This window comes from Lepidochelys olivacea (assembly GCF_965140295.1).
Source record: "Lepidochelys olivacea isolate rLepOli2 genome assembly, chromosome: 2".
Taxonomy (NCBI): domain Eukaryota; kingdom Metazoa; phylum Chordata; order Testudines; family Cheloniidae; genus Lepidochelys; species Lepidochelys olivacea.
Genome location: NC_140412.1, coordinates 18,474,191 through 18,498,110, shown reverse-complemented (window position 1 = coordinate 18,498,110; position 23,920 = coordinate 18,474,191). Strand labels below are relative to the sequence as shown.

The 23,920-nt window shown below is 42.3% G+C and overlaps 1 protein-coding gene across 3 annotated transcripts in view; it reads right to left on the bottom strand.

Moving 5' to 3' along the window:
* Positions 1–23,920, bottom strand: part of ASAP1 (ArfGAP with SH3 domain, ankyrin repeat and PH domain 1) — a 368,734-nt gene that overhangs the window by 44,613 nt on the left and 300,201 nt on the right. For all 3 annotated transcript variants that reach the window (XM_084619542.1, XM_084619543.1, XM_084619541.1), the window contains exons 18-23: positions 21,393–21,484; positions 19,653–19,839; positions 16,964–17,049; positions 10,742–10,857; positions 10,370–10,437; positions 4,700–4,807 (exon numbers count right to left, since the gene is read on the bottom strand). In XM_084619542.1, the coding sequence (XP_084475668.1) occupies positions 4,700–4,807; positions 10,370–10,437; positions 10,742–10,857; positions 16,964–17,049; positions 19,653–19,839; positions 21,393–21,484 (657 nt within the window). The remainder of the gene's footprint in view (positions 1–4,699; positions 4,808–10,369; positions 10,438–10,741; positions 10,858–16,963; positions 17,050–19,652; positions 19,840–21,392; positions 21,485–23,920) is intronic.

The following is a 23,920-nucleotide window of genomic DNA, read 5'->3' as shown; positions in this document are numbered from 1 at the left end:
GTGTGGTGAGCAAAGACCAGCTTAGGTGATCTGCCAACATGTTCTGTTCTGGAAGTTACGCAGCTTAGAGGTGAATGGAATTGGTTATGCAGAATTCCCAAAGTAGAACTGCCTCCTTGTACATTTGGGACAAAGGTACCACTCCCTGTCTGATTACATAAAACATAGTTGCTGTGTTGTCTGTTAAAACTAGCAGATATTTTCCCAGAATACACGGATGGAATGCCAAGTAGACTAGATGGATAGCACATAGATCCCTGAAGTTTATATGAGTCCTCAGATTCTGTGATAACCAAAAGCATTAAGTTTGCACGATTCCAACGTGTACACCACAATACAGGGACGAGGCATTTGTGACTAAAATGAGATTTAGTTGCGGAGAAACAAAGGGAACTCCCATGCAAACGTTCCAAGGGTCTGTCCACCAACTCAGAAAGGACAAAATTTCCTCTGGACGTGAATCGCTCTGTTTAGAAGATGTTGAAAGGGGACATACATTGATGCTACCCATCCCTGAAGCCTCCTGAGGAGTAGTCTGTCATGCTGTACTACATAGGTATGTACATATGCTGCCTCGTGCCCCAAAAGTTTGGGGCAAATGTGCACTGTGGTAGCAGGATGTGCTTTTAGATCCAACATGGTCTCAGAGTGTTTGGAACCTTGAATGGGGCAAGAAACACTCTGGTTTTTGTAGCATCTAGGAGTGTCCTGGTAAACTCTATTCTCTGCACAGATTTTAGAATTGGTTTGTCCAGACTGAGTAAGAGCCCCAGTGTATTGAAGGTGGATTGAATGATGGCCACACTGAACAGCACTTGAGACTCGGACTGGCCTCTCACCAGCCAGTTGTGCAGGCAGGGAAACACACGGATTCCCAATCTCCTCAGATATGTAGCTACCAGTACCATGTGCTTTGTGAAAACATAAGAGGCTGCTGACAGGCCAATGGAAGTACCATGAATTGATAGTGTCCCATTCACTACAAACCTGAGAAACTTCCCATGGTCTGGACAGATTGCTCTCTGGAAGTAGGCATCCTGAAAGTCAAGAGCAGCATACCATTTGCCCTGTTCCAGGGAAGAAATGATGGAAGCTAGGGTAACCATATGGAACTTTATTTTCTTCAGGTACTTGTTTAACTCTCTTAGGTCTAAAATAAAAATGAGACGACCTTTTGATTTGGGAATAAGGAAAGAGTGGGAATAAAAACATTTTTCCCTGAGGAACTCTCTCTGTGGCTTCCACTAGAAGGAGAAATTGGACCTCCCGCTGATGAATGGTCTTGTGAGCAGTCCCTGAAGAGGGATGGGAAGAGAAGTGGAGTTGGAAACGAATGCAGGGAATAGCCCAGATCCATTATGCTAAGGACCCACCAATAAGATGTGGTGTGAGTCCAAGCATGAAGGACTGGCAAAGATAGGGTAGAAACAAATTGGTTTGTAACTACTGGTATGCTGTCTTTGACAAACCCGTGAAAATGCATATTTAAACTGGGCTGCTGCTTGTCACAGATGACAAGGGGGGCTGTCGTCTCCTGTAATTCCTGCCTCTTTTTCTTGGCAGGTCTTGGTGCCAAGGTATAAAATTCTGATATCTGTGAGCCTGATGGGGCCAGAACTGTTTCCTCTTTGTCACCAGCATGTAGATTCCAAGTGACTTCAGTGTTGTCCTGGAATCTTTTAGGTTACACAGCCTATCATCCATCTTTTCCAAGAAGTGGGACAGACCATCACATGGCAAATCCTGGATGATGTGCTGTACTTCAGGAGAGAGACCGGAAGACTGCAGCTATGAACACCTCCTTACAGACATGGCAGATACCATGCATTGAACTGCTGAGTCCACCGCATCCAAGCAATCCTGAAGAGCTGTCTTTGCCACCAACTTACGCTTCTCTATCATAAGAGTGAACTGTCTGGAGTCCTCCAGTAGCTGTCTTTAAACATTGTGATGTTTTATAGACTCACAGACTTTAAGGTCAGAAGAAACGACCATGATCATCTGCTCTGACCTTCTGCACACTGCAGGCCACAGAACCTCACTCACCCACTCCTGTAATAGACCCATAACCTCTGGCTGAGTTACTGAAGTCTTCAAATCATGATTTAAAGACTTCAAGTTACAGAGAATCCACCTTTTACACTTGTTTAAATCTGAAAGTGACCTGTGCCCCATGCTGCAGAGGAAGGTTAAAAAAACCCAGGGTCTCTGCCAGGGGAAAATGCCTTCCCGACCCCAAATATGGCAATCAGTTAGATCCTGAGCATGTGGGAAAGACCCACCAGCCAAACAACTGGGAAAGAACTCTCTGTAGTAACTCAGCGCCCTCACCATCTAGTTTCCCATCATATCATCATAGCCCCAGTGGGATATTTGCTACTAGCAGTCACAGATCGGCTCCATGCCATTGTAGGAAGTCTCATCATACCATCCCCTCCATAAACTTATTAAGCTAAGTCAAGCCAGGTAGGTTTTTTGCTCCCAGTGCTCCCCATACGGTGAAGTCATAGTGACACAGGAGAGCTTGCTGGTTAGTAATTCTAAGCAATAGGCCTCCTGTCAAATAAAGTTTACAACCAAACAAATTCAGCCTCTTTGATTCATTACTCTTTGCTGTTGACCCTTGGTGTCCTGCCTCTTCCACTCATTAGCTAGTGCCACAACCAAAGAGACTGGGAGCAAGTGAAATCAGAGATGTTCAAAACCCTTAAAAAGGACACAGTGTCTCTATTCTGCCTGTTTCACCATAGGCAGGAGAGAAGAAGGGGTCAGCCAAAGTTTTTTTAACTGGCTCCAGAATTGCTTCATTAACTGGAATTGCCACTCTGGAGGGCTCCGCAGATACTAATATGTTCACTAGCTTGTGATATTTTTCACAGACCCCTTCCACTTGACTGTCTAAAACCGAGGCAAGCAGTCCTTAGTGAGCCTTGTAATTCTCTTCTGGTTGTGGAGAATCACTCACCATCTCTACAGCCTCATTGGGTGATGAGGAAGAAGACACACCATTGGTACACAGGGCAATGCTGAGGGAATGGCTGATCTGCCTCTTGCAGTGGAAGTGCTGTCTGAGCAATTTCTAGTTGCTCAGTACCGCTCCCCGTTCCGGGCACCAGAAACCATTGTCTGTGGTGCTGATGATCTCTGTGCACCCTTGAGGAAGTCAACTCAGGTGAGGAGAGGTCTTAACAGGGGGACAGACACCCCACCTTCCAGAATGGCCACTGATATGGTGGTGGGCCCCATGGTTATGCAGGCCATGGCCCGTTGCGATGTGCCCATTGCTGGGACTGATGTGACATCCATGGACTTTAAGGCTCTTATGGAAAGTCAACTTCCTGTCTGGTATGGGACACAAAAGAACCCACTTCCAAATCTGACTCTGAGTCCCCGGTGATGGTGGAGCAGAACCCACGTGGACAGGACACAGGTAAGCCGAACCAGGGGACAGTGGTACTGGGGATATTAACAATAGCTTTCCCCTGGAATATACAGGCCTTCTAGGTACTGGAAGTGGCATTGCCACTCCATGGTCTTGAGAAGCTGGTGCAGGAACTACAGTCACCAGGATCAGCTGAAACCCTTCCTGCATTGCCAGGGACACCAATACAGAAAGGTTAAACAATTCTCTGGCAGCAGCATATGCCTCTGGCATTCTTGGTACTGGAATTGGGTCTTGAGTCCAGCATATTGGAACTTCAGGTGTTGGCCTTGACAGACCTGGCACAGGTTCTGGAGTTGACAAATCTTCCCCCTTTGTAGCAGAGGAACACTCTGGGGAATGCTTCTCCTCAGTGACCCTCTCAGAATTCTTGCTTCTAGTTGGCCTCAGTACCAAAGGTCTTGCTGTATGAGGTACCATGTCCTTGGAAGACCTGTCTCTTCTTCAGTTCCAGAGACACAGAACATAGCGCTGAAGACATCTCAGGAGGCGCAGTATGTAGTGATGGCTCCCATGAACGGTGAAGTGCCGCTTCCATAAGGAGACACTTAGGTCTTGCTACTCTATCTTTTTTAAAGCGAGGTTTATTCCCTCTACAAATGAGACACTTGTCACTCATGTGGGACTCCTCCAAACATTTTAGGCAGCTGAGGTGTGGGTCACTGACCAGCATCAGTCTGGCTTACAACGGGCAGGATTTGAATGAGAGAGCGCGAGGCATGGTTCTAGCCCCAGTCCTGGGCCTGAGAATCAAATTTGGTTCAAAAGTACCTAAAACCTGAAACTTAAGACCAGTATGAACTATATACTATATCTAACTAACTACTAAATGAGAAACAGATTATATACAAAGAGTGAGGGAAATAAACTTGTGATAGCAAGACTGGGAGCACTCCAGCTGTCACTGGTGGTAAGAAGGAACTGAGGAGGGTTGGGGGTGGCTCCACATTATTACACAAAATGCGTAGCATGGCAACAGAAGGCACTCAAGCCACCCTGATGGGTACTGCTGAGGGAAAAAGTTTTCCAACAACTGTGCATGAGGCATGGAAGCACCTGCAGTGGAATGGACACGTGCAATCACTCGAAAAACTGGGACAGGATAAAGATGTCAGCATTAGTTTCAATTGGCAAAGTAGCAACTATTGAATTTCATATTAAATTTAAATTAAAAATATTTTCTTACATTTCCACAAAACTAGCCAACTTTGAGAACTTCTTGGAAACCCATGTCAATTATTCAAAATTCACTTTTACCTTGTCATCTAAATCATCATCACTTTCATCAATTTCTTCCTGTCGAAGGTTCCACTCATATTCTACATGTATGTGTGGATTTAGCTTCCCTGCCTTGGCTTGGGAAAGCTGAAAAGCAAAAATGTAACAGTATCAAAATGCTTACTGTTTCGTCAATCTCTACTTCCTATTCCAAAAAGTGTGCAGTAAGAATGTTTTTTAATATTTAAGAGCTTGAACAAATGGCAAAAAACCACTCTGTCTTAGTTTTAAATCCTTCTCCCTTCCCCAAAATTAAAATCATAAAGCCCAAGAAACAAAAAACATCCACATAAACATTTGAATCAAATTTTCTTTAAAGCACTTATTAACCCCTGGGCGTTGTCGTATTTGACTTAAACATACTAATATTTTGAACACAACAGAATATCTGTATAAAGCAGCATACATCTGGAGAGTTCCTCTAAAAAAGCAATTTGCCCTTTTCTGCACAGCTTTTCAGGCCAAACTATTAGAGAATGCTAGTTATTTTTGTGTGTGCCATTTCTGGTGTCATCTATGGAAGAGTGGGAAGAAAGGAGCAATGTAAACTTGCAAACTGATACTTTCCTGTCTATGTACTTAGATGACCCCCATCACCATTGTATCAGAGCACCTTTTAAGACCAGTATGAAGCTGTCATTTTACCTCCACGCTACCCCCTACACATGGAATGTCCTCTGAACTCCACCTGGCCAGTCTATATGACTCATTCAAACCCCACTCAGAGACCATATCTTCTGTGTTGACCTTCAAAAGAGGAGTTTATTGAAATTATGGGGGAGAATAATTAAACCTCTTATCTACTGCCTCGTACTTCCCACTGGTTTCAGAGTAACAGCCGTGTTAGTCTGTATTCGCAAAAAGAAAAGGAGTACTTGTGGCACCTTAGAGACTGTGAGTGTGTTCTTTCACTTATTTCATATTGTAAGCTCTTTGGTGTTGAGGCTGTCTTGCATTATACAACACCAAACACAATGTCAGACCCAAACAACATAAATAATAATTTGTATATTTACAAAGCACTGCACAGGGTTTAGGACATCTCACTTAATTTAACCTAATGGAAATTGTGTAGTTAAGGCTCCAAGCTACCCAAAGAAAGTTTACTCATGAATTTACCTTCATCAGCACAAATACTTTGACACCATAACTTTTTACTTCCTTTATAGTTTACATAGATATTAAGTGTTGCCACTTCCTTTCAATTGTGAACTTAGTCCCACTGTCAGTTTTCAAAGACAGAGAGAATATTTTTCTCCCCCAATATGGAAAAATATAAAAACATATGAAATGATCAGTCTTATTTTTAATTAACCATGACAGTCTGAGTAGGTATTTGCAGGATTTCAATTACAATAATAAGCAAATGTAGTGCTGTCAAACTGTCCCATGTCGACAGGTTAGGATACCTGATGGTTTATTGCTAAGATTTTCATAAAAGGTACATTTATAACTATACAAAACCATTGTATACCCAGGTCAAAAAGTTAGCAACCAGTCCTCACAATTCTGTTGTGCAGTAGCTCTTCTTTTAATGGATAGTGTGTCTGCAGTACTAGAAAGAGCACTAAGAGCAACAGAAGTGGTAGTATCTATCAGATGACTCAGGCTCACTGAGCTCAGGTTAATGGGCTGTTTAATTGCGGTGTAGACGTTTGGGTTCAGGCTGCAGTCTGAGCTCTGGGATTCTTTCACCTCGCAGGGTCCTATAACCAGGCTCCAGCCCAAACCCAAACATGTACACTGCAATTAAACAGTTCCTTAGCTCAAGCCCCAAGAGCCTGAGTCAGCTGACACAGGTTTTTACTATGCTGACAGCTTGTGCCACATGCTTGCAAAGAAACTGCGGAACCACCTAATCAACATCCTCTACAGAAAACAGGGAAAGATTAAGAATGAGCTCTCAAAACTGGATACTCTCATAAAAAAACAACCTTCCACACAAACTTCCTCATGGCTGGACTTTATAAAAATTAGCAAGCCATTTACAACATACACTTTGCTTCTCTACAAAAGAAAAAGGACACTAAACTATCTAAACTACTACATGCCACAAGGGGCCACAACAGTGGTTCCCTTAACCCACCCAGCAATATTGTTAATCTATCCAACTATACTCTTAGCCCAGCAGAAGAATCTGTCCTATCTCGGGGCCTCTCCTTCTGTCCCTCCACCCCCACGAACATGACACAGTTCTGTGGTGACCTAGAATCCTATTTGAGTCTGTGACTCAAGGAATATTTCCAACACACCTCTGAACAACATATTAACCCACAGAGACCTTCCTACCAAGACTACAAAAAGAAGGATTCTGGGTGGACTCCTCCTGAAGGTCGAAACAACAAACTGGACTTCTACATAGAGTGCTTCCGCCGACGTGCACGGGCTGAAATTGTGGAAAAGCAGCATCACTTGCCCCATAACCTCAGCCGTGCAGAACACAATGCCATCCACAGCCTCAGAAACAACTTTGACATCATAATCAAAAAGGCTGACAAAGGAGGTGCTGTCGTCATCATGAATAGGTCGGAATATGAACAAGAGGCTGCTAGGCAGCTCTCCAACACCACTTTCTACAAGCCATTACCCTCTGATCCCACTGAGGGTTACCAAAAGAAACTACAACATTTGCTCAAGAAACTCCCTGAAAAAGCACAAGAACAAATCCGCACAGACACACCCCTGGAACCCTGACCTGGGGTATTCTATCTGCTACCCAAGATCCATAAACCTGGAAATCCTGGATGCACCATCATCTCAGGCATTGGTACCCTGACAACCGGATTGTCTCGCTATGTAGACTCCCTCCTCAGGCCCTACGCTACCAGCACTCCCAGCTATCTTCGAGACACCACTGACTTCCTGAGGAAACTACAGTCCATCGGTGATCTTCCTGAAAACACCATCCTGGCCACTACGGATGTAGAAGCCCTCTACACCAACATTCCACACAAAGATGGACTACAACCTGTCAGGAACAGTATCCCCGATAATGTCACGGCAAACCTGATGGCTGAACTTTGTGACTTTGTCCTCACCCATAACTATTCCACATTTGGGGACAATGTATACTTCAAATCAGCGGCACTGCTATGGGTACCCGCATGGCCCCACAGTATGCCAACATTTTTATGGCTGACTTAGAACAACGCTTCCTCAGCTCTTGTCCCCTAATGCCCCTACTCTACTTGCACTACATTGATGACATCTTCATCATCTGGACCCATGGAAAAGAAGCCCTTGAGGAATTCCACCATTTCAACAATTTCCATCCCACCATCAATCTCAGCCTGGACTAGTCCACACAAGAGATCCACTTCCTGGACACTACAGTGCTAATAAGCAATGGTCACATAAACACCATCCTATACCAGAAACCTACTGACCGCTATTCCTACCTACATGCCTCCAGCTTTCATCCAGACCACACCACACGATCCATTGTCTACAGCCAAGCTCCACGATACAACTGCATTTGCTCCAACCCCTTAGACAGAGACAAACACCTACGAGATCTCTATCAAGCATTCTTACAACTACAATATCCACCTGCTGAAGTGAAGAAACAGGTTGACAGAGCCAGAAGAGTACCCAGAAGTCACCTACTACAGGACAGGCCCAACAAAGAAAATAACACAACGCCCCTAGCCATCACCTTCAGCCCCCAACTAAAACCTCTCCAACGCATCATCCAGGATCTACAACCTATCCTGAAGGATGACCCATCACTCTCACAGATCTTGGGAGACAGGCCAGTCCTTGCTTACAGACAGCCCCCCAACCTGAAGCAAATACTCACCAGCAACCACACACCAGAGCCACTAATCCAGGAACCTATCCTTGCAACAAAGCCCGTTGCCAACTGTGTCCACATATCTATTCAGGCAACACCATCATAGGGCCTAATTACATCAACCACACTATCAGAGGCTCATTCACTTGCACATCTACCAATGTGATATATGCCATCATGTGCCAGCAATGCCCTTCTGCCATGTACATTGGTCAAACCAGACAGTTTCTACGTAAAAGAATAAATGGACACAAATCAGATGTCAAGAATCATAACATTCAAAAACCAGTCGGAGAACACTTCAATCTCTCTGGTCACTCGATTACAGACCTAAAAGTGGCAATTCTTCAACAAAAAGACTTCAAAAACAGACTCCAACGAGAGACTGCTGAATTGGAATTAATTTGCAAACTGGATACAATTAACTTAGGCTTGAATAGAGACTGGGAGTGGATGTGTCATTACACAAAGTAAAACTATTTCCCCATGTTTATCCCCCCCCACCGTTCCTCAGACGTTCTTGTCAACTGCTGGAAATGGCCCACCTTGATTATCACTACAAAAGCTCCTCCCACTCTCCTGCTGGTAATAGCTCACCTTAAGTGATCACTCTGGTTACAGTGTGTATGGGAACACCCATTGTTTCATGTTCTCTATGTATATAAATCTCCCCACTGTATTTTCCACTGAATGCATCTGATGAAGTGAGCTGTAGCTCACGAAAGCTTATGCTCAAATAAATTTGTTAGTCTCTAAGGTGCCACAAGTACTCCTTTTCTTTTTGCGAATACAGACTAACACAGCTGCTACTCTGATTCCAAACAGTTTCCTTCAAAAGCAAGAAGGAAAAATTACTTACAGGTTTTTCTGATTCTCCAAAAATTCTTGCAGAATTCTCATTATTAGGTTTCTGGTCTAGTGGAAAATTCCCCAAGCTCCAAAACTTCTGGCCCTCTCAGACACCAATAGGTCTACGCAATGGCACTGCCCAATCAGAGCTCCCCTTAGGTGCCCCTGGAACATTCTGACTGCATTTAGCAAAGGAGCTCCCCTACAGGAGATGTCTAAGAGTTTTAACCATCACTGCTCCAGCTTACTTCTGTAACCCACATTGGGTGCGAGTTTTCCTTACTTTCACTCACTGCCCCTTAGTTTCTTTGTTCTTTAGGAGCTCAATATTGAGTTGTTTCCATTTCTCTTTTCAGGATTTCTGAAGATGAAGATGTCTAATTACTCCATCAACAAATACGATCTGTGCTCCTAGTAGCAAATCTAAGGGGAGACCAAGACCTGACAAGTCTTGATATGTGCACCATCATTTTACTGGCCTGATTTGAGGTCCTGGCAGAAAGGCCAACAGGGAGAACATGTGTCCCATGAGATACAGTAAGGTGCAGCCAAGATGTCTCAGACTGGGGAAGAGGCCAGAACTGAGAAAGATGCACAGCTCCTAAACTGGATCTATAAAAGTAAGAGCTGTAGCTCTGCGGGTTAAAGTAGATAAAACATTTGTTGTAGAAAGCAAGCTTCTTCACTGACGAGTCATAAAGAAGCTGGCTGGAATGTTCTGAGGGTGCAGCACACCCAGTAGGGCAGAACCCTCAAGCTAAGCTACAGAAGACCCAGAGAATACAAAACAAAAACAAAAACTTAAAAGCAAGGTAGTTTCCAGCCTGGAGACTGGAAATCCAGGAGTGAGACTCCTACATAGACAGTATCTTTAGAAAAAGAAAAAACTTCTCTTCTTTAATTTGTGACATTATTTAATTTTAAATATTTTAATAATTTCTGATTTATCTTAATTCTGCCAGTGTTTTGAGATGTTGGGTGCTTAAAAAACAAAGTTTTTTTCTTACCAGTTCTTCACACTGAGTAGCTTTCAGTCTCTTTGCTATGTCCAGAGCTGTCTCTCCAGCTTGGTTTACTATAAAATAAGTTAAAAAGCTGAATAATTTTATGTATACATTATGTTGTAAAATCTCTCTGGAACCATACATTAACTTGCAATTCTTCGAAAGAAAATATTTGAATAAAAATATTTAAAGCCTATTTCCTAGCTGAATTCCTCTTTGTCTTCTTGGTAGGGCATTTGGGTCATAGATACGTGCTTAACACAATTTTCATTTTTGCTTGGTAAATCAGTTTTTACACACTGGTATACAAATAAAACTGCATAAACTCATATTTTAGGAAGAAAAATTTCAAGTATCACATATTAGCGAGCTTACCTATATCAATAGTCGGTTTGCCTCTCAAAAGCAATTTCAAACATTCAGGTTTATTATATATACTGCAGTAGTGTAGAACTGTATTCCCCAAAGCAGTTTGTTTATCCAGGTTTCCACTAAACAAAGTAAAGAAAAAAAGAGAAAAAAATCATATGCATGTTCAGTCCCAAATTTGTCATCTGTATATTGTATCTTATTATGGACACCATACATGACAACATACATAACTTCTGCAAAGAAAACGTGTATTTTAACAAGTAACTACCCTTTTCTGTCTAACAGTAACTCTTGTTCTGTGGCTGCACTGCTTTCAGTGAAATACAGTGTAGGAGTTGTGTGCCTAGGCACATGGCTCTGGAACCTTTTTTGAACAGTGGCTGAAAGTTATAGAGTATAAATATTTTCTCTGCGCCTACATTCCAAAGCCCAAGGGTATGTGCCCTGCTCCTTATACAGGTACCTTAAGTTCCTCTCTATTCGCCATCAAGAGTGGTCAACAAACCCAACTCCTGTTTCTCAGGCATGTTAAACTATCAAATCTAACTTTGTATCTTAACAAATACTTTCTATTTGGGGCTCTACAAAATTCACTGCTGTGAAAAACACATCATGGACCGTGAAAACTGATCTCTCTCATGAAATCTGGCACCCAGCCGAGGGCTCCTACCCTACGGAGGGCTCCAGCTGTTAGTCCTAGCGGGCATGGAGAGGGATGAGACTTCCTCTTTCCCTGCAGGGGCTGCTCCCGCGGTGGATCAGACCCACCTCCAGGAACCTTCCCCAACTGCAGGAAGCACCGCAGTTCCAGCTGTCACCTCCCCTCGGTGTAGGGAGAGGCTACGGCTCCTTGAGCTGTCACCTGCCCCCAATGGAGTAGGAGACTGCTGGGAAAACTGGACATATGGTAACCCACCCCCCCTACCCTGCAACCCTCACTTCTGCGCTGATGCTGGTGCTGGCTTTAGAGCTGGCACCCGACCAGCAGCCTTCCTCTCTGGCTGCCCAGATCTGAAAGGTGGATAGAAAGCTGGCTAGACTGTTGGACTCAATAGGTAGTGATCAATGGCTCCATGTCTAGTTGGCAGCCGGTATCAAGTGGAGTGCCCCAAAGGTTGGTCCTTGGGCCGGTTTTGTTCAATATCTTCACTAATGATTTGGAGGATGGTGTGGATTGCACCCTGTTTGCAGATGACACTAAACTGGGAGGAGAGGTAAATATGATGGAGGGTAGGGATAATATACAGAGGTCCCTAGACAAATTAGAGGATTGGGCAAAAAGAAATCTGATGAGGTTCAACAAGGACAAGTGCAGAGTCCTGCACTTAGGACGGAAGAATCCCATGCACAGCTACAGACTAGGGACCGAATGGCTAGGCAGCAGTTCTGCGGAAAAGGATCTAGGGGTTTCACTGGACGAGAAGCTGGATATATGAGTCAACAGTGTGCAGTTGTTGCCAACAAGGCCAATGGCATTTTGGGATGTATAAGTAGGGGCATTGCCAGCAGATCGAGGGACGTGATCATTCCCCTCTATTCGATATTGGTGAGGCCTCATCTGGAGTACTGTGTCCAGTTTTGGGCCCCACACTACAAGAAGGATGTGGAAAAATTGGAAAACGTCCAGTGGAGGGCAACAGAAATGATTAGGGGACTGGAACACATGACTTATGAGGAGAGGCTAAGGGAACTGGGATTGTTTAGTCTGCAGAAGAGAAGATTTGATTGCTGGGGGGATTTGATAGCTGCTTTCAACTACCTGAAAGGGGGTTCCAAAGAGGATGGATCTAGACAGTTCTCAGTGGTAGCAGGTGACAGAACAAGGAGTAATGGTCTCAAGTTGCAGTGGGGGAGATTTAGGTTGGATATTAGGAAAAACTTTTTCGCTAGGAGGGTGGTGAAGCACTGGAATGCGTTACCCAGGGAGGTGGTGTAATCTCCTTCCTTAGAAGTTATTAAGGTCAGGCTTGACAAAGCCCTGGCTGGGATGATTTAGTTGGGGATTGGTCCTGCTTTGAGCAGGGGGTTGGACTAGATGACATCCTGAGGTCCCTTCCAACCCTGATATTCTATGATTCTATGAAGGCAGCAGGGCAGAAGTAAGGGTGGTAATCCCACGACTGCCCTACAATAGCCTTGTGAGCCCCGCACCCTGAAAGCCTTTTGGATCGGGACTCCAAGGGTTACAACACCATGAAATTTCAGATGTAAACATCTGAAAAAGTGAAATTTTGACTAATTTAAAAAAAACCCTGGCCATGAAATTGACCAAAATGGACTGTGAATTTGGTAGGACCCTATTCATGTTGTTAGATTTAGTTTAGGTTGGAAAGTCACAGCATTTCTTTTTTTTCTTTTTGACCACTCCATTCCATTTTTGGTAGTTTTGTGTCACCTTGCCCAAAGTGGTGATCTTGTTTTAAAACAAGGTTTGATATATGTCCCTCTTTTCCTGTGGTCTTCCCACATACTTTTATCTGAGAGTGTTAAGCCTGATGGTGGCATACCTCTCTCGTAGTGGGACTTTGTGGAGTCAATGTCAAAAAGAGAAAATCTTCATTAATGCACGGTAAAGCCACTGAAGATTTTACACGGCAGGAGACTGATTTTTTTTTTTTTGGAATTTGGCTCCCTTGTGCATATGTTGCATTTTTTATTACTGTCTGCTCCATACAATGACTAGAATAGAGTCCTCATCTCAAGCTGAAAAACCTGCACAACAGCCTTTGGGCTGTAGCACCCTTTATTACTACTGTGTCTAGTTTCATGGGGAATCTAATATGTGGGCAGACCAACCGTATCCTTGCACCTCTCCCTGACTGCATATTGGGGTGAATGGGACTTCACTAACACCCAAAAGGTGCAGACAGCCAGAGCAGCTTGGCCCACCATATCATCAGAACATGAAGCAGCAGAGAGGCTTCCAACTTCCTTATTGGAAGGGGTAAGAAAACCAATCCCCATCCTCATGAATCTTAGAGGTAGCAGGAAGATTAAGCAGGAGTCACCAATGACCAGACCTCTTTCAGAGGCTGTTCTCTTCTTTTGCTGGAAGCCCTTGCCTGACAACAGGGACTTGGAATGAAAGTGTCCAATGAGACTGTGTCACTAGCATGACAGGATAATACTCTTCACCATTTCTGGAAGTTTGAGTTTTTATGTGTATATTTATGAAAATCAAAGAACAGTCTCAGGGCAGATCTACACTACTGCTTAAGTCGATCTAACTTATGTCGCTCCCACCCCACTCCCCACCCCGAGCGACACAAGTTTCGCGCTGTGCACACCGGCACTGTACTGGCGGGAGACACCCTCCCGCCAGCATAGCTTCTGCTTCTCACTGAGGTGGAGTAATTATGCCGATGGGAGAGCAGTCTTCCGTCAGCATAGCACATCTTCACCAGACGCACTACGGCAGCGCAGCTGCACTGATGTAGCTACGCCAATGTACAGCTATAGTGTAGAGTTGCCCTCAGAAAATTATAAATGATTAGAAGAAAAATATATAAGGTGGCTGGCCAGTGTTGTTCATGCCAAAGAACCAGTGGCTGGCTCTTTTTGTTGGAGAAGTGCACTCCAATTTTGAGTTTAACATGACAAAGAGTGACAACTGACAAAAAAAATCTGACTATATAGATGAGAACATTGACATAAAAGATCATCAAGTGAAGATTTCATAACTAAACAGAATCACTTCAATTAATCACTGTGTAAAGTATCAAACCATCTGAAAAACCAATAATAATAATTTACACTTTTAAAGCATTTTCCAATTGATGGTCTCAAAGTGCTTTGCAAACATTAATAAATTAACCCTTAAAACACTTTTGCTAATGTAGGCAAGTAACATTTATTCCATTTGACAGATGAGAGAAGTGAAGGGTCAGAAACGATGAGTGACTTTCGCAGGGACATGTAACAAGTCAATGAGAGATCTAGAAATGAAACCCATTTCTGACTTCAAGTCCCGTGCTTTAACCACAGGACTAAGTTTCCTCTCTTATACAGACTATATAAAGTTTGAAGTAGCTACATGAGTTACTGGAAAGGAGAAGGGAAAACAAGTATAATTAAGACTGTATTCTGAAGGTTAACAGGAAATATCAGCTGTGTTAGAAAAAAACAGGCTGTGATGAGTCTACTGATCATCTTCTAGCCCTTAATTACTGCTACTGTGCTAAAACCCACAATTTGACAAGACAGCAGCAGCTCTTTGTTTTCTTCACTCAACAGGAAATCATTAAAAGTGACATCAGATCTATTTAGTCAGCTCACTGCACAACTGTAAATCTCATATCAGAAATAATCATGCTGCATTGTATATGAATTGATTTTATTTCCTTTAGAGTGTGCATTTTCACTAAAAGAACAGGCAGACTTGTGGCACATCAGAGACTAACAAATTTATTTGAGCATAAGCTTTCGTGAGCTACAGCTCACTTCATCGGATGCATTCAATGGAAAATACAGTGGGGAGATTTATATAAACAGAGAACATGAAACAATGGCTGTTACCATACATACACACTGTAATGAGAGTGATCAGGTAAGGTGAGCTATTATCAGCAGGAGAGCGGGGGGGGGGGGAAACCTTTTGTAGTGATAATCAAGGTGGGCCATTTCCAGCAGTTGACAAGAATGTCTGAGGAACGGGGTGGGGGGGGGGAATAAACATGGGGAAATAGTTTTACTTGTGTAATGACACATCCACTCCCAGTCTTTATTCAAGCTTAAGTTAATTGAATCCAGTTTGCAAATTAATCCCAATTCAGCAATCTCTCGTTGGAGTCTGTTTCTGAAGGTTTTTTTGTTGAAAAATTGCCACTTTTAGGTCTGTAATCGAGTGACCAAAGAGACTGAAGTGTTCTCCGACTGGTTTTTGAATGTTATACTTCTTGACGTCTGATTTGTGTCCATTTATTCTTTTACGTAGAGACTGTCCAGTTGATGGCATATATCACATTGGTAGATGTGCAGGTGATTGAGCCTCTGATAGTGCAGCTGATGTGATTAGGCCCTATGATGGTGTCTCCTGAATAGATATGTGGACACAGTTGGCAACGGGCAACGGGCTTTGTTGCAAGGATAGGTTCCTGGGTTAGTGGTTCTGTTGTGTGGTGTGGTGTGTGGTTGCTGGTGAGTATTTGCTTCAGGTTGGGGGGCTGTTTGTAAGCAAGAACTGGTCTGTCTCCCAAGATCACAAAAGCTTATGCTCAAATAAATTGATTAGTCTCTAAGGTGCCACAAGTCCTCCTTTTCTTTTTGCGGATACAGACTAACACAGCTGCAACTCTGAAACCTGTCATTTTCACTAAGTTTTCCTTGCCCCTGTCATCACATCCTCTCTACACCATAAAATATCTCAACATCCCATTGACAGTTTGAGAACTTGCTACTTAACACTGCTACACCATCTACAGTAGGACCTGAGAGTTACGAACACCAGAGTTACAAACCAATCAGTCATCCACATACTTCATTTGGAACTCGAAGTACATAATCAAGCAGCAGAGACAAAAAAACCTGTTTCTGTGTTTGTTTCTTTTAAATTAATGTGGTTAAAAGCAGTATTTTTCTTCTGCATAGTAAAGTTTCAAAGCCGTATTAAGTAAATTTCAGTTATAAACTTTTGAAAGATCATAACATTTTGTTCAGCATTACGAACGTTTCAGAGTTACGAACAATCTCCATTCCTGTAGTGTTCATAACTTTGAGGTTCTACTGTATTGCATTTTCCATAGTTTTAAACCTACTGTTTATTAAAATGTCCATCTTTTCCTAGGTTACTTTTATTCATTTACTTCTTATTTTCTGAGAGAAAAATGACTATATTGTCTTGCTTTCCTTGAATTATTCTATTCCTAATTTTGGAAGCTTTCTTGCCATCTCTTTTCCATATTATCTATTTGCATTGATTTTCCTTTGTCATAACATTTCCCTCAATGTTTTCTCTTTTTTTCCCTACTCTATCATATAGTGTCTCTTTCCCTACATAGTTCATGTACCTAATGTTCATGTTTTTATTCTTTTTCCCCTTTTTATTGCTTTACAACACAAAGGTCAACTCAAGTTAGGAATTCTATTCAGATGCAACATCAAAATACTAAGTAGTATGATCATTAATAAAAACAAACATCGTACAAAGCAATGTAAATGATGAGAATGATTTTGAATTGGTAAATTTGTCATTAAAGTTACTCTGGTTAACAAGTGAGCAATCCATACCAGTTTTGTACAAGAAAGTCAACCAGATGAAGGGAGGTTTGGTCAGCAGTCCGGACTGCTAAATGAAGTGCTGTTTCACCTGGCTCCTAAACACATGAAAAAAATGTACAAGATTAAACACTTTTGGACTCTCTTCTATGCAAAGATTATCACGGTTAATCTCCTACTAAAATATACTTTAATCACTTATCTTTGTATTAAATATTTAAATAGAGAAACTATTATGAAAGCTGTGATGCAAACAGCTTTTGTTTCTCACTCCTTATGGGTGCTACTTTTCCCTCCTTTTGCTCCCATCACCCTCTCCAACCAGCTTTCCTTTTGTATCAAGTTTGGTCTAACCATTGTGCACAATCCTGAAAACACCAGTAACCATTACTCCTAGTAACAACTGCAATTAGTCCCTTCTAGCAGGAGTATGTTCTCCTCCCCCATAAGAACTTGTAATACTGTGTCCTTAGACCGTAAGCATCTTCTGGGTAGGGAACCATATATATGCCTGTACCATATGCCTGTAAAACTTGCACAACAATTGTGAGGCTGGTGAAAGGATTATGATTGATAATGGTGAGATATACAAAGAAAATAACAGAAGCCAAAATTTTTAAATACAAGTGCATAAATTTAGACATCTGAATCAAAGCATTCTGATTTTCAAAGGAACTGAGCACTCAACTCTGTTTGAATTCGATAGGAGCTGCGAGTGTTCAGGACTTCTGAAAAAAATCAGTCATTTTCCTATTGAAGAAAACAATGTTAACAGAAATGTTGCATCATGATCAGCACTTAAGGAAAGAGAATGACTGTTTCATAGTATACAACACACACAGAGACTGGCATGTATTATTGCTTTAAAAGGAATACACCTTGGAAGAATTTTGTGTCATTTTAATAGGGTGTAGTGTAGCTGCGCCTGTAATGTAGACCAGGTCATCAACTCGCTAGTCTTTTATAATGTATTTATCAGACTGCTCTCTGAACACAACAGACACCCCTAACATTTAAACTATAGTAAAGAAAGAAAGAGAAAATATGCCATCATTATTTATTATTTCTTTTCTGGTAGTGTCCAGAAGCAGCAGTCAGGATCAAGACCTCTTTCTACTGGGCACGTTATAAACATATAAAGATAATCCCTGCTCCAAAGAATTTACAGTCTAGATAGGGACAAAATGCAACTATTGGGAGTTGACAACTTCAGTAATAGGAACACAAAGTTGCACATACTAGCTATATGCATAAGTTACAGGCTTTAAGGTTTTTTTTTAAAAAACACATAATATAAAAATGTTGATGGGCCTGTACCAGGCTATCTGCTGAGCCATTATCATTAAGTATCTTATTGTGAGCATCACAGAAGAGATGATTTTTGAGAAGTGATCTGAAGGAGAACAGATTAATGACTTTGTGAAAAGATTCAGAGAGGGTATTCAGTGCACATGGAGCAGCAAAGAAAGTGCTTAACATGAATGTTGGAGGCTGCCCCTGTTGTCAGAGTAGAGGCATCTGTTCACAACATGACACAGTCAGATAAAAAAAAAGTAGGTAAGTAAGAAGAAACTGAATTGTGAACAGCCTTGAAGGTAAAGACCAAAAGTTTGTGTCTGATGTGGAGAAAGGTGACCTGTTGGCGGGACTCCTTTTTCTGCGGAAAAGGACCTAGGGGTGACAGTGGATGAGAAGCTGGATATGAGTCAACAGTGTGCCCTTGTTGCCAAGAAGGCCAAAGGCATTTTGGGATGTATAAGTAGGGGCATAGCGAGCAGATCGAGGGACGTGATCGTCCCCCTCTATTCGACATTGGTGAGGCCTCATCTGGAGTACTGTGTCCAGTTTTGGGCCCCACATCAAAAGAAGGATGTGGATAAACAGGAGAGAGTCCAGCGAAGGGCAACAAAAATGATTAGGGGTCTGGAACACATGAGTTATGAGGAGAGGCTGAGGGAACTGGGATTGTTTAGTCTGCAGAAGAGAAGAATGAGGGGGGATTTGATAGCTGCTTTCAACTACCTGAGAGGTGGTTCCAGAGAGGATGGTTCTAGACTATTCTCAGTGGTAGAAGAGAACAGAACAAGGAGTAATGGTCTCAAGTTGCAGTGGGGGAAGTTTAGGTTGGATATTAAGAAAAACTTTTTCACTAGGAGGGTGGTGAAACACTGGAATGCGTTACCTAGGGTGGTGGTAGAATCTCCTTCCTTAGAAGTTTTTAAGGTCAGGCTTGTCAAAGCCCTGGCTGGGATGATTTAATTGGGGATTGGTCCCGCTTTGAGCAGGGGGTTGGACTAGATGACCTCCTGAGGTCCCTTCCAACCCTGATATTCTATGATTCTATGACTCAAAAAGAGGACACACATCAAAAACGACTGATTAGGGAGAAATGTGGATGTCCCTGAATACAACACTCGGATCTGGTCACCACATTATTTACCTTTCAGACTTTTAAAATGTACTAGACTATTCTTTGAGCACACATACAAACATTCATAACAAATCTTTTAAACTGTACAGGAAAAGGCAAGAGAAAATACACTAGCAGGAGGATAAGCCAGATCAGCTAAGATGTTTTTCATCTATGATTCTAATAAACATCATTCTCCCATGTACTTATAAGTTATATCACTATTTTAATTGATGGCTTCCAAAAATAATGTTCTTAACTTACTCAATATTGTTTATCTGATAAGCTTACCTGTCCAGGCTCTAACAGTGGCTCCATTAGCTCTACCCCCTCTGCATAGACTTGAATTAGTGCAAGTAGATCCCTGGATTTGACAGCCTCGAGTAGTTCATTCAGTTTAGCTGCTGCAGATACACAAGTCTTTCTAGAAAACTTATGATCTACATACTTAGCAGTGATATATTCTTTACGTGCAGTCCTGGGAGGAAAAAAAACAGAACTTGGTCTAGAATTCTGAGCAAAAGGGATCTCAAATGGACTGATAATTTAGGCTTAAAATCAGAACTCAGCTTGCTTAAACTGAAAAGTGAGGACTGATTGTATAGAAAAAGATCTGATAACCCCATTTAATATATAATAATTTAATCACTATGCACGTGACACACTATTTGCAAAAAAGAGGTCCAAAATGAAGTAAACAAGCATCTTACAGTATCCTGCCTTTTCAATAATACATGAGGTACAGCCTTTGATTTTGGGAAATCAGTTTAATTCAAAACTGAAGATGCAGAAGACAATTTTCGTAATAGGAAAATACATGTAAAATACATCAACTTGTTCAATTGTGTCAATTTCAAGAAAAATTATGAAGAACAATTGAACAAATTGGTGCATCTTTCATGTATTTTCATATTATGAAAATTCCCTTCTGCATCTTCAGTTCTGAACTGAACTGAGTTCCCAAAATCAAAGTGTGTAACTCATGTGTCTCTGTGTGTGTGTGTATATATATATATATATATAGGCCAGGAAATAGAATGATAGTCTAACAGATTTTTGCCATTACTATTTCCGTGATTCTGTTTGTTTAAAACAAGGGTTTTCTCCTTTCTGACCATCAGCTACTTGCCTTATAGTAACTGAACTGATGATATAAAACTGAGTTTACAACAATTATTTCCAAGGCAATTGACTTGTATTATAAACAGAGGATTATGACTTTGCTGCATAATCAAGGAGAAGAAGGGTTGAAAAGAAAGCTTTTTTTCAAGCTAAACATCTTCCATAATAGTAAAGGGAAAAACAAAATTACTGTCCAATTACTGCTGTTTGTAGAAATGCCCTTTTTTCCAAGATTTCTCTCGTATGACAATCCCACTTTAAGGTTAAAATCAAGTTCCCAGCAGGGCTCTTGGTGGAGTGGAAAGGAATTCCCTCCTTAGGCCACAAAAGTGGGCTGCGCTCTGTGAAGACCACTTTAGTTTAGTGGCTGAGATAGGTTCTATGGGACCTTACTTCCCCTGACTGCAATGATCCTCTGGTCTTGCACACTTACAGAATAACTAAGCCACCACTCCCATACTCCTCAGGAGCTGAACTTCTCTGCATGACCTCCAGAGGACAATGGGGCTGGATTTATCCATAAATTAATACGAAAAGATTCATTGTTAGTGACTCCATTAGAGTTTATCACATGATCATGAATTACAAAACCAAACAAATACTGTAGCATATTCTAAGGAGACACAACCCATCACGTATGAACACTGTAACTGCCTGTGAAGTAAATTCAAGAGCAAATTTGAAGAGAAATAATGACCAGAGAAGGGATTTGGAATTCCGTAATGAGAAATTTAGCAGTCAAGATTGGCAGGTGGAATGAAACAAAAATTTTTGCCATCCTCAGACAGCTTTTTCTTTTTTAACTTCTCCCTTGACTTGATTATACTTAATATATCTCATTATGGAAAACCTATCTACACATATATACTCCATTCCAACTGTACACTGGGGAAGTGTTCATGTACTTACATATCACTTGATGGAGTGGGTTTGGGTGAAGGACTAGGTAAATTCCCTTCCATTATATCATTAAAACAATTATTTCCTACATTCTTGGCCAGCTGTAGAAAAAACAAAAGCACATGTTTTCATAATTTGCTATTGGTCTCAAATTTTCAAATAAGACTTTTTTTAAAAAAAATACAGTGCCTTTTTCTTATTAGCAGCAGAGGACAGTACAAATAACAAAATGAATGCATAGCATTAAAGTTCAATGTAGGCTATGTCTACATTTGGAACTGGGTGTGCAATTCCCATCTCAAGCAGATGTACTCATGTTAGTTCTGATCGAGCTAGCATGCTAAAAATATTTTAATTGTGGTAGCAGTTGCACAGGATAGCCATGCCGAGTACAAACCTGCCTGGACCATGTGGGTACTTGGGTTAGCCCATTCTGCCACGTGCCATGCTACTATGACTACACTCCTATTTTTAGCACACTAGTTCAATCAGAGCTAGTGCGATTATGTCTGCTCAAGATGGGAATTGCACCCCCAGCTCCAAGCACAGACATAACCTTAATGGATTGAAAGATATTCTTGTTACTCACCTTATAGTAACTGGAGTTCTTCAAGTGGGGACCCTATGTGTATTCCATGCTAGGTGCACATGTGTTGCATGTGCCTGAAACAGGAAGATTTTTCATTAGCAGTGTTTGTTGGTTCACATCTGCACCCTCTGCCTCCTCATGCTCTGAAACAAGAGCATATGAGGTGGTGTGGACTGAACGTCTCTTCAATTCCTTTTGTACTGTGAATCACCTTAGGAAAGAATCCAAAGGAGAGGCAGGATAGTCGAATAAGTATAGAGACCACGCATCTTGAAGAACTCCAGTTACTATAAGGCAAGTAACCAGAATTTCTTCTTCAAGCGATAGTCACTATGTGTATTCCACTTTACGCGGCTCATAAGCAGTTCTTACTGAGGAGGAGGAGGAACTCTGCTGTATCACAGATTTCAGGATTGCTGTGCTGAAGGATGCATCTGCTGAAGACGCTTGTGCCAGGATGTAATGCCTAGTAAATGTATGCATAGAGTCTCATGTTGCTGCTCTACAGATTTCCAGGAGGAGATCCTGAAAAGATGCCACTGAGGATACCTGGGCTCTGGATGATTGGACTCTGACACTCTGTGGGGGAGCTATTGCTGCCAACTCATAGTATAGCTGGATGCAACCTGAAGCCATTTAGGAAGTCTCAGTGAGGAGGTAGCTTCCCCTTTCATATGGTCAGCACAGGAGATGAATAATCTAGGAGATTTCCTGAAGGGTTTTGTCCTCTGCAGGTAAAACACTAAGGCTCGACAAACATCCAGCGAATGGAACTTCCTACCTTCTCTGGAAGGTGTATGACCTGATTTAAGTGGAATTTGGAGGGAATCTTTGGAATGAATGTAGCGTATTACCTCAAAGAGACCTTATCCTTATGGAACGCCCCGTAGGGAAGGTACACTCCATAAGAGCCCCAACCTCACCAAACTCTTCTGGCAGACATAACTGCAGTCAGAAAGGCCACCTTTATAGACAGATGAAGAAAGAAGCAGGAGGCTAAAGGTTCAAATGGAGGATTCATGAATGTTGCAAATATGAACAGGACTGAGGTCCCAAGCTGAAGTAGGTTTTAGCACCAGAGCAAAGGTTAAGGACTTTTGAAAAAACTCATTGTCATAGGGTGGGTGAAGACCAAAAAGTTCTCCACCAGAGGAAAGAAGAAGGAGTTAATGGTCACTAAATGCATTTGCAGCAAGCTGAGGGACAGACCTGATGTTTTTAAAGAAAGAAGGTAGTTCAGAATGGGTAGTATCCCTGAGCCCTGTGGAGGTACAGTAACTCCTCACTTAAAGTCATCCTGATTAACGTTGTTTCATTTTTACATTGCTGATCTATTAGAGAACATGCTTGTTTAAAGTTGCGCAATGCTCCCTTATAACATTGTTTGGCAGCCACCTGCTTTGTCCACTGCTTGCAGAGCTAGATGGTGGGGGCTTGGAACCAGGGTGGACCAGCAGCCCCCCATCAGCTCCCTGCTCCCTTAAGTTCCCTGTGCAGCAGCTGCCCACCAGGCTATCAATTGACAGGCAGTTCAGCTGTCCCTCCCCACACTGCCATGTGCTGCTCCTGCCCTCTGACTTGGAGCTGCTCCCAGGAGCCTCCTGCTTGCTGTGCAAGGTGGGGTGGAGGTGGGGAAAATGGGTGTTAATGTCAGGGTGTTGCCCTCCACAACTCCTGTACCCCAGCTCCACAGAGCCGGAGGGGGGACACACACGACAGGGCTCGGGACACAGGGAAACTTGCTGATCTACTTAAATTGATCTACTTGATTTAGTTGGGGATTAGTCCTGCTTTGAGCAGGAGGTTGGACTAGATGACCTCCTGAGGTGCCTCCCAACCCTGGTATTCTATGATTCTATGAAAAAGGTAATGTACTTAGAGTGGGGCCAGTGTACTTCTCTGTCTCACACAGCGTGTGTGTCTGTCTCTCTCTGCCATGCAGTCTCCC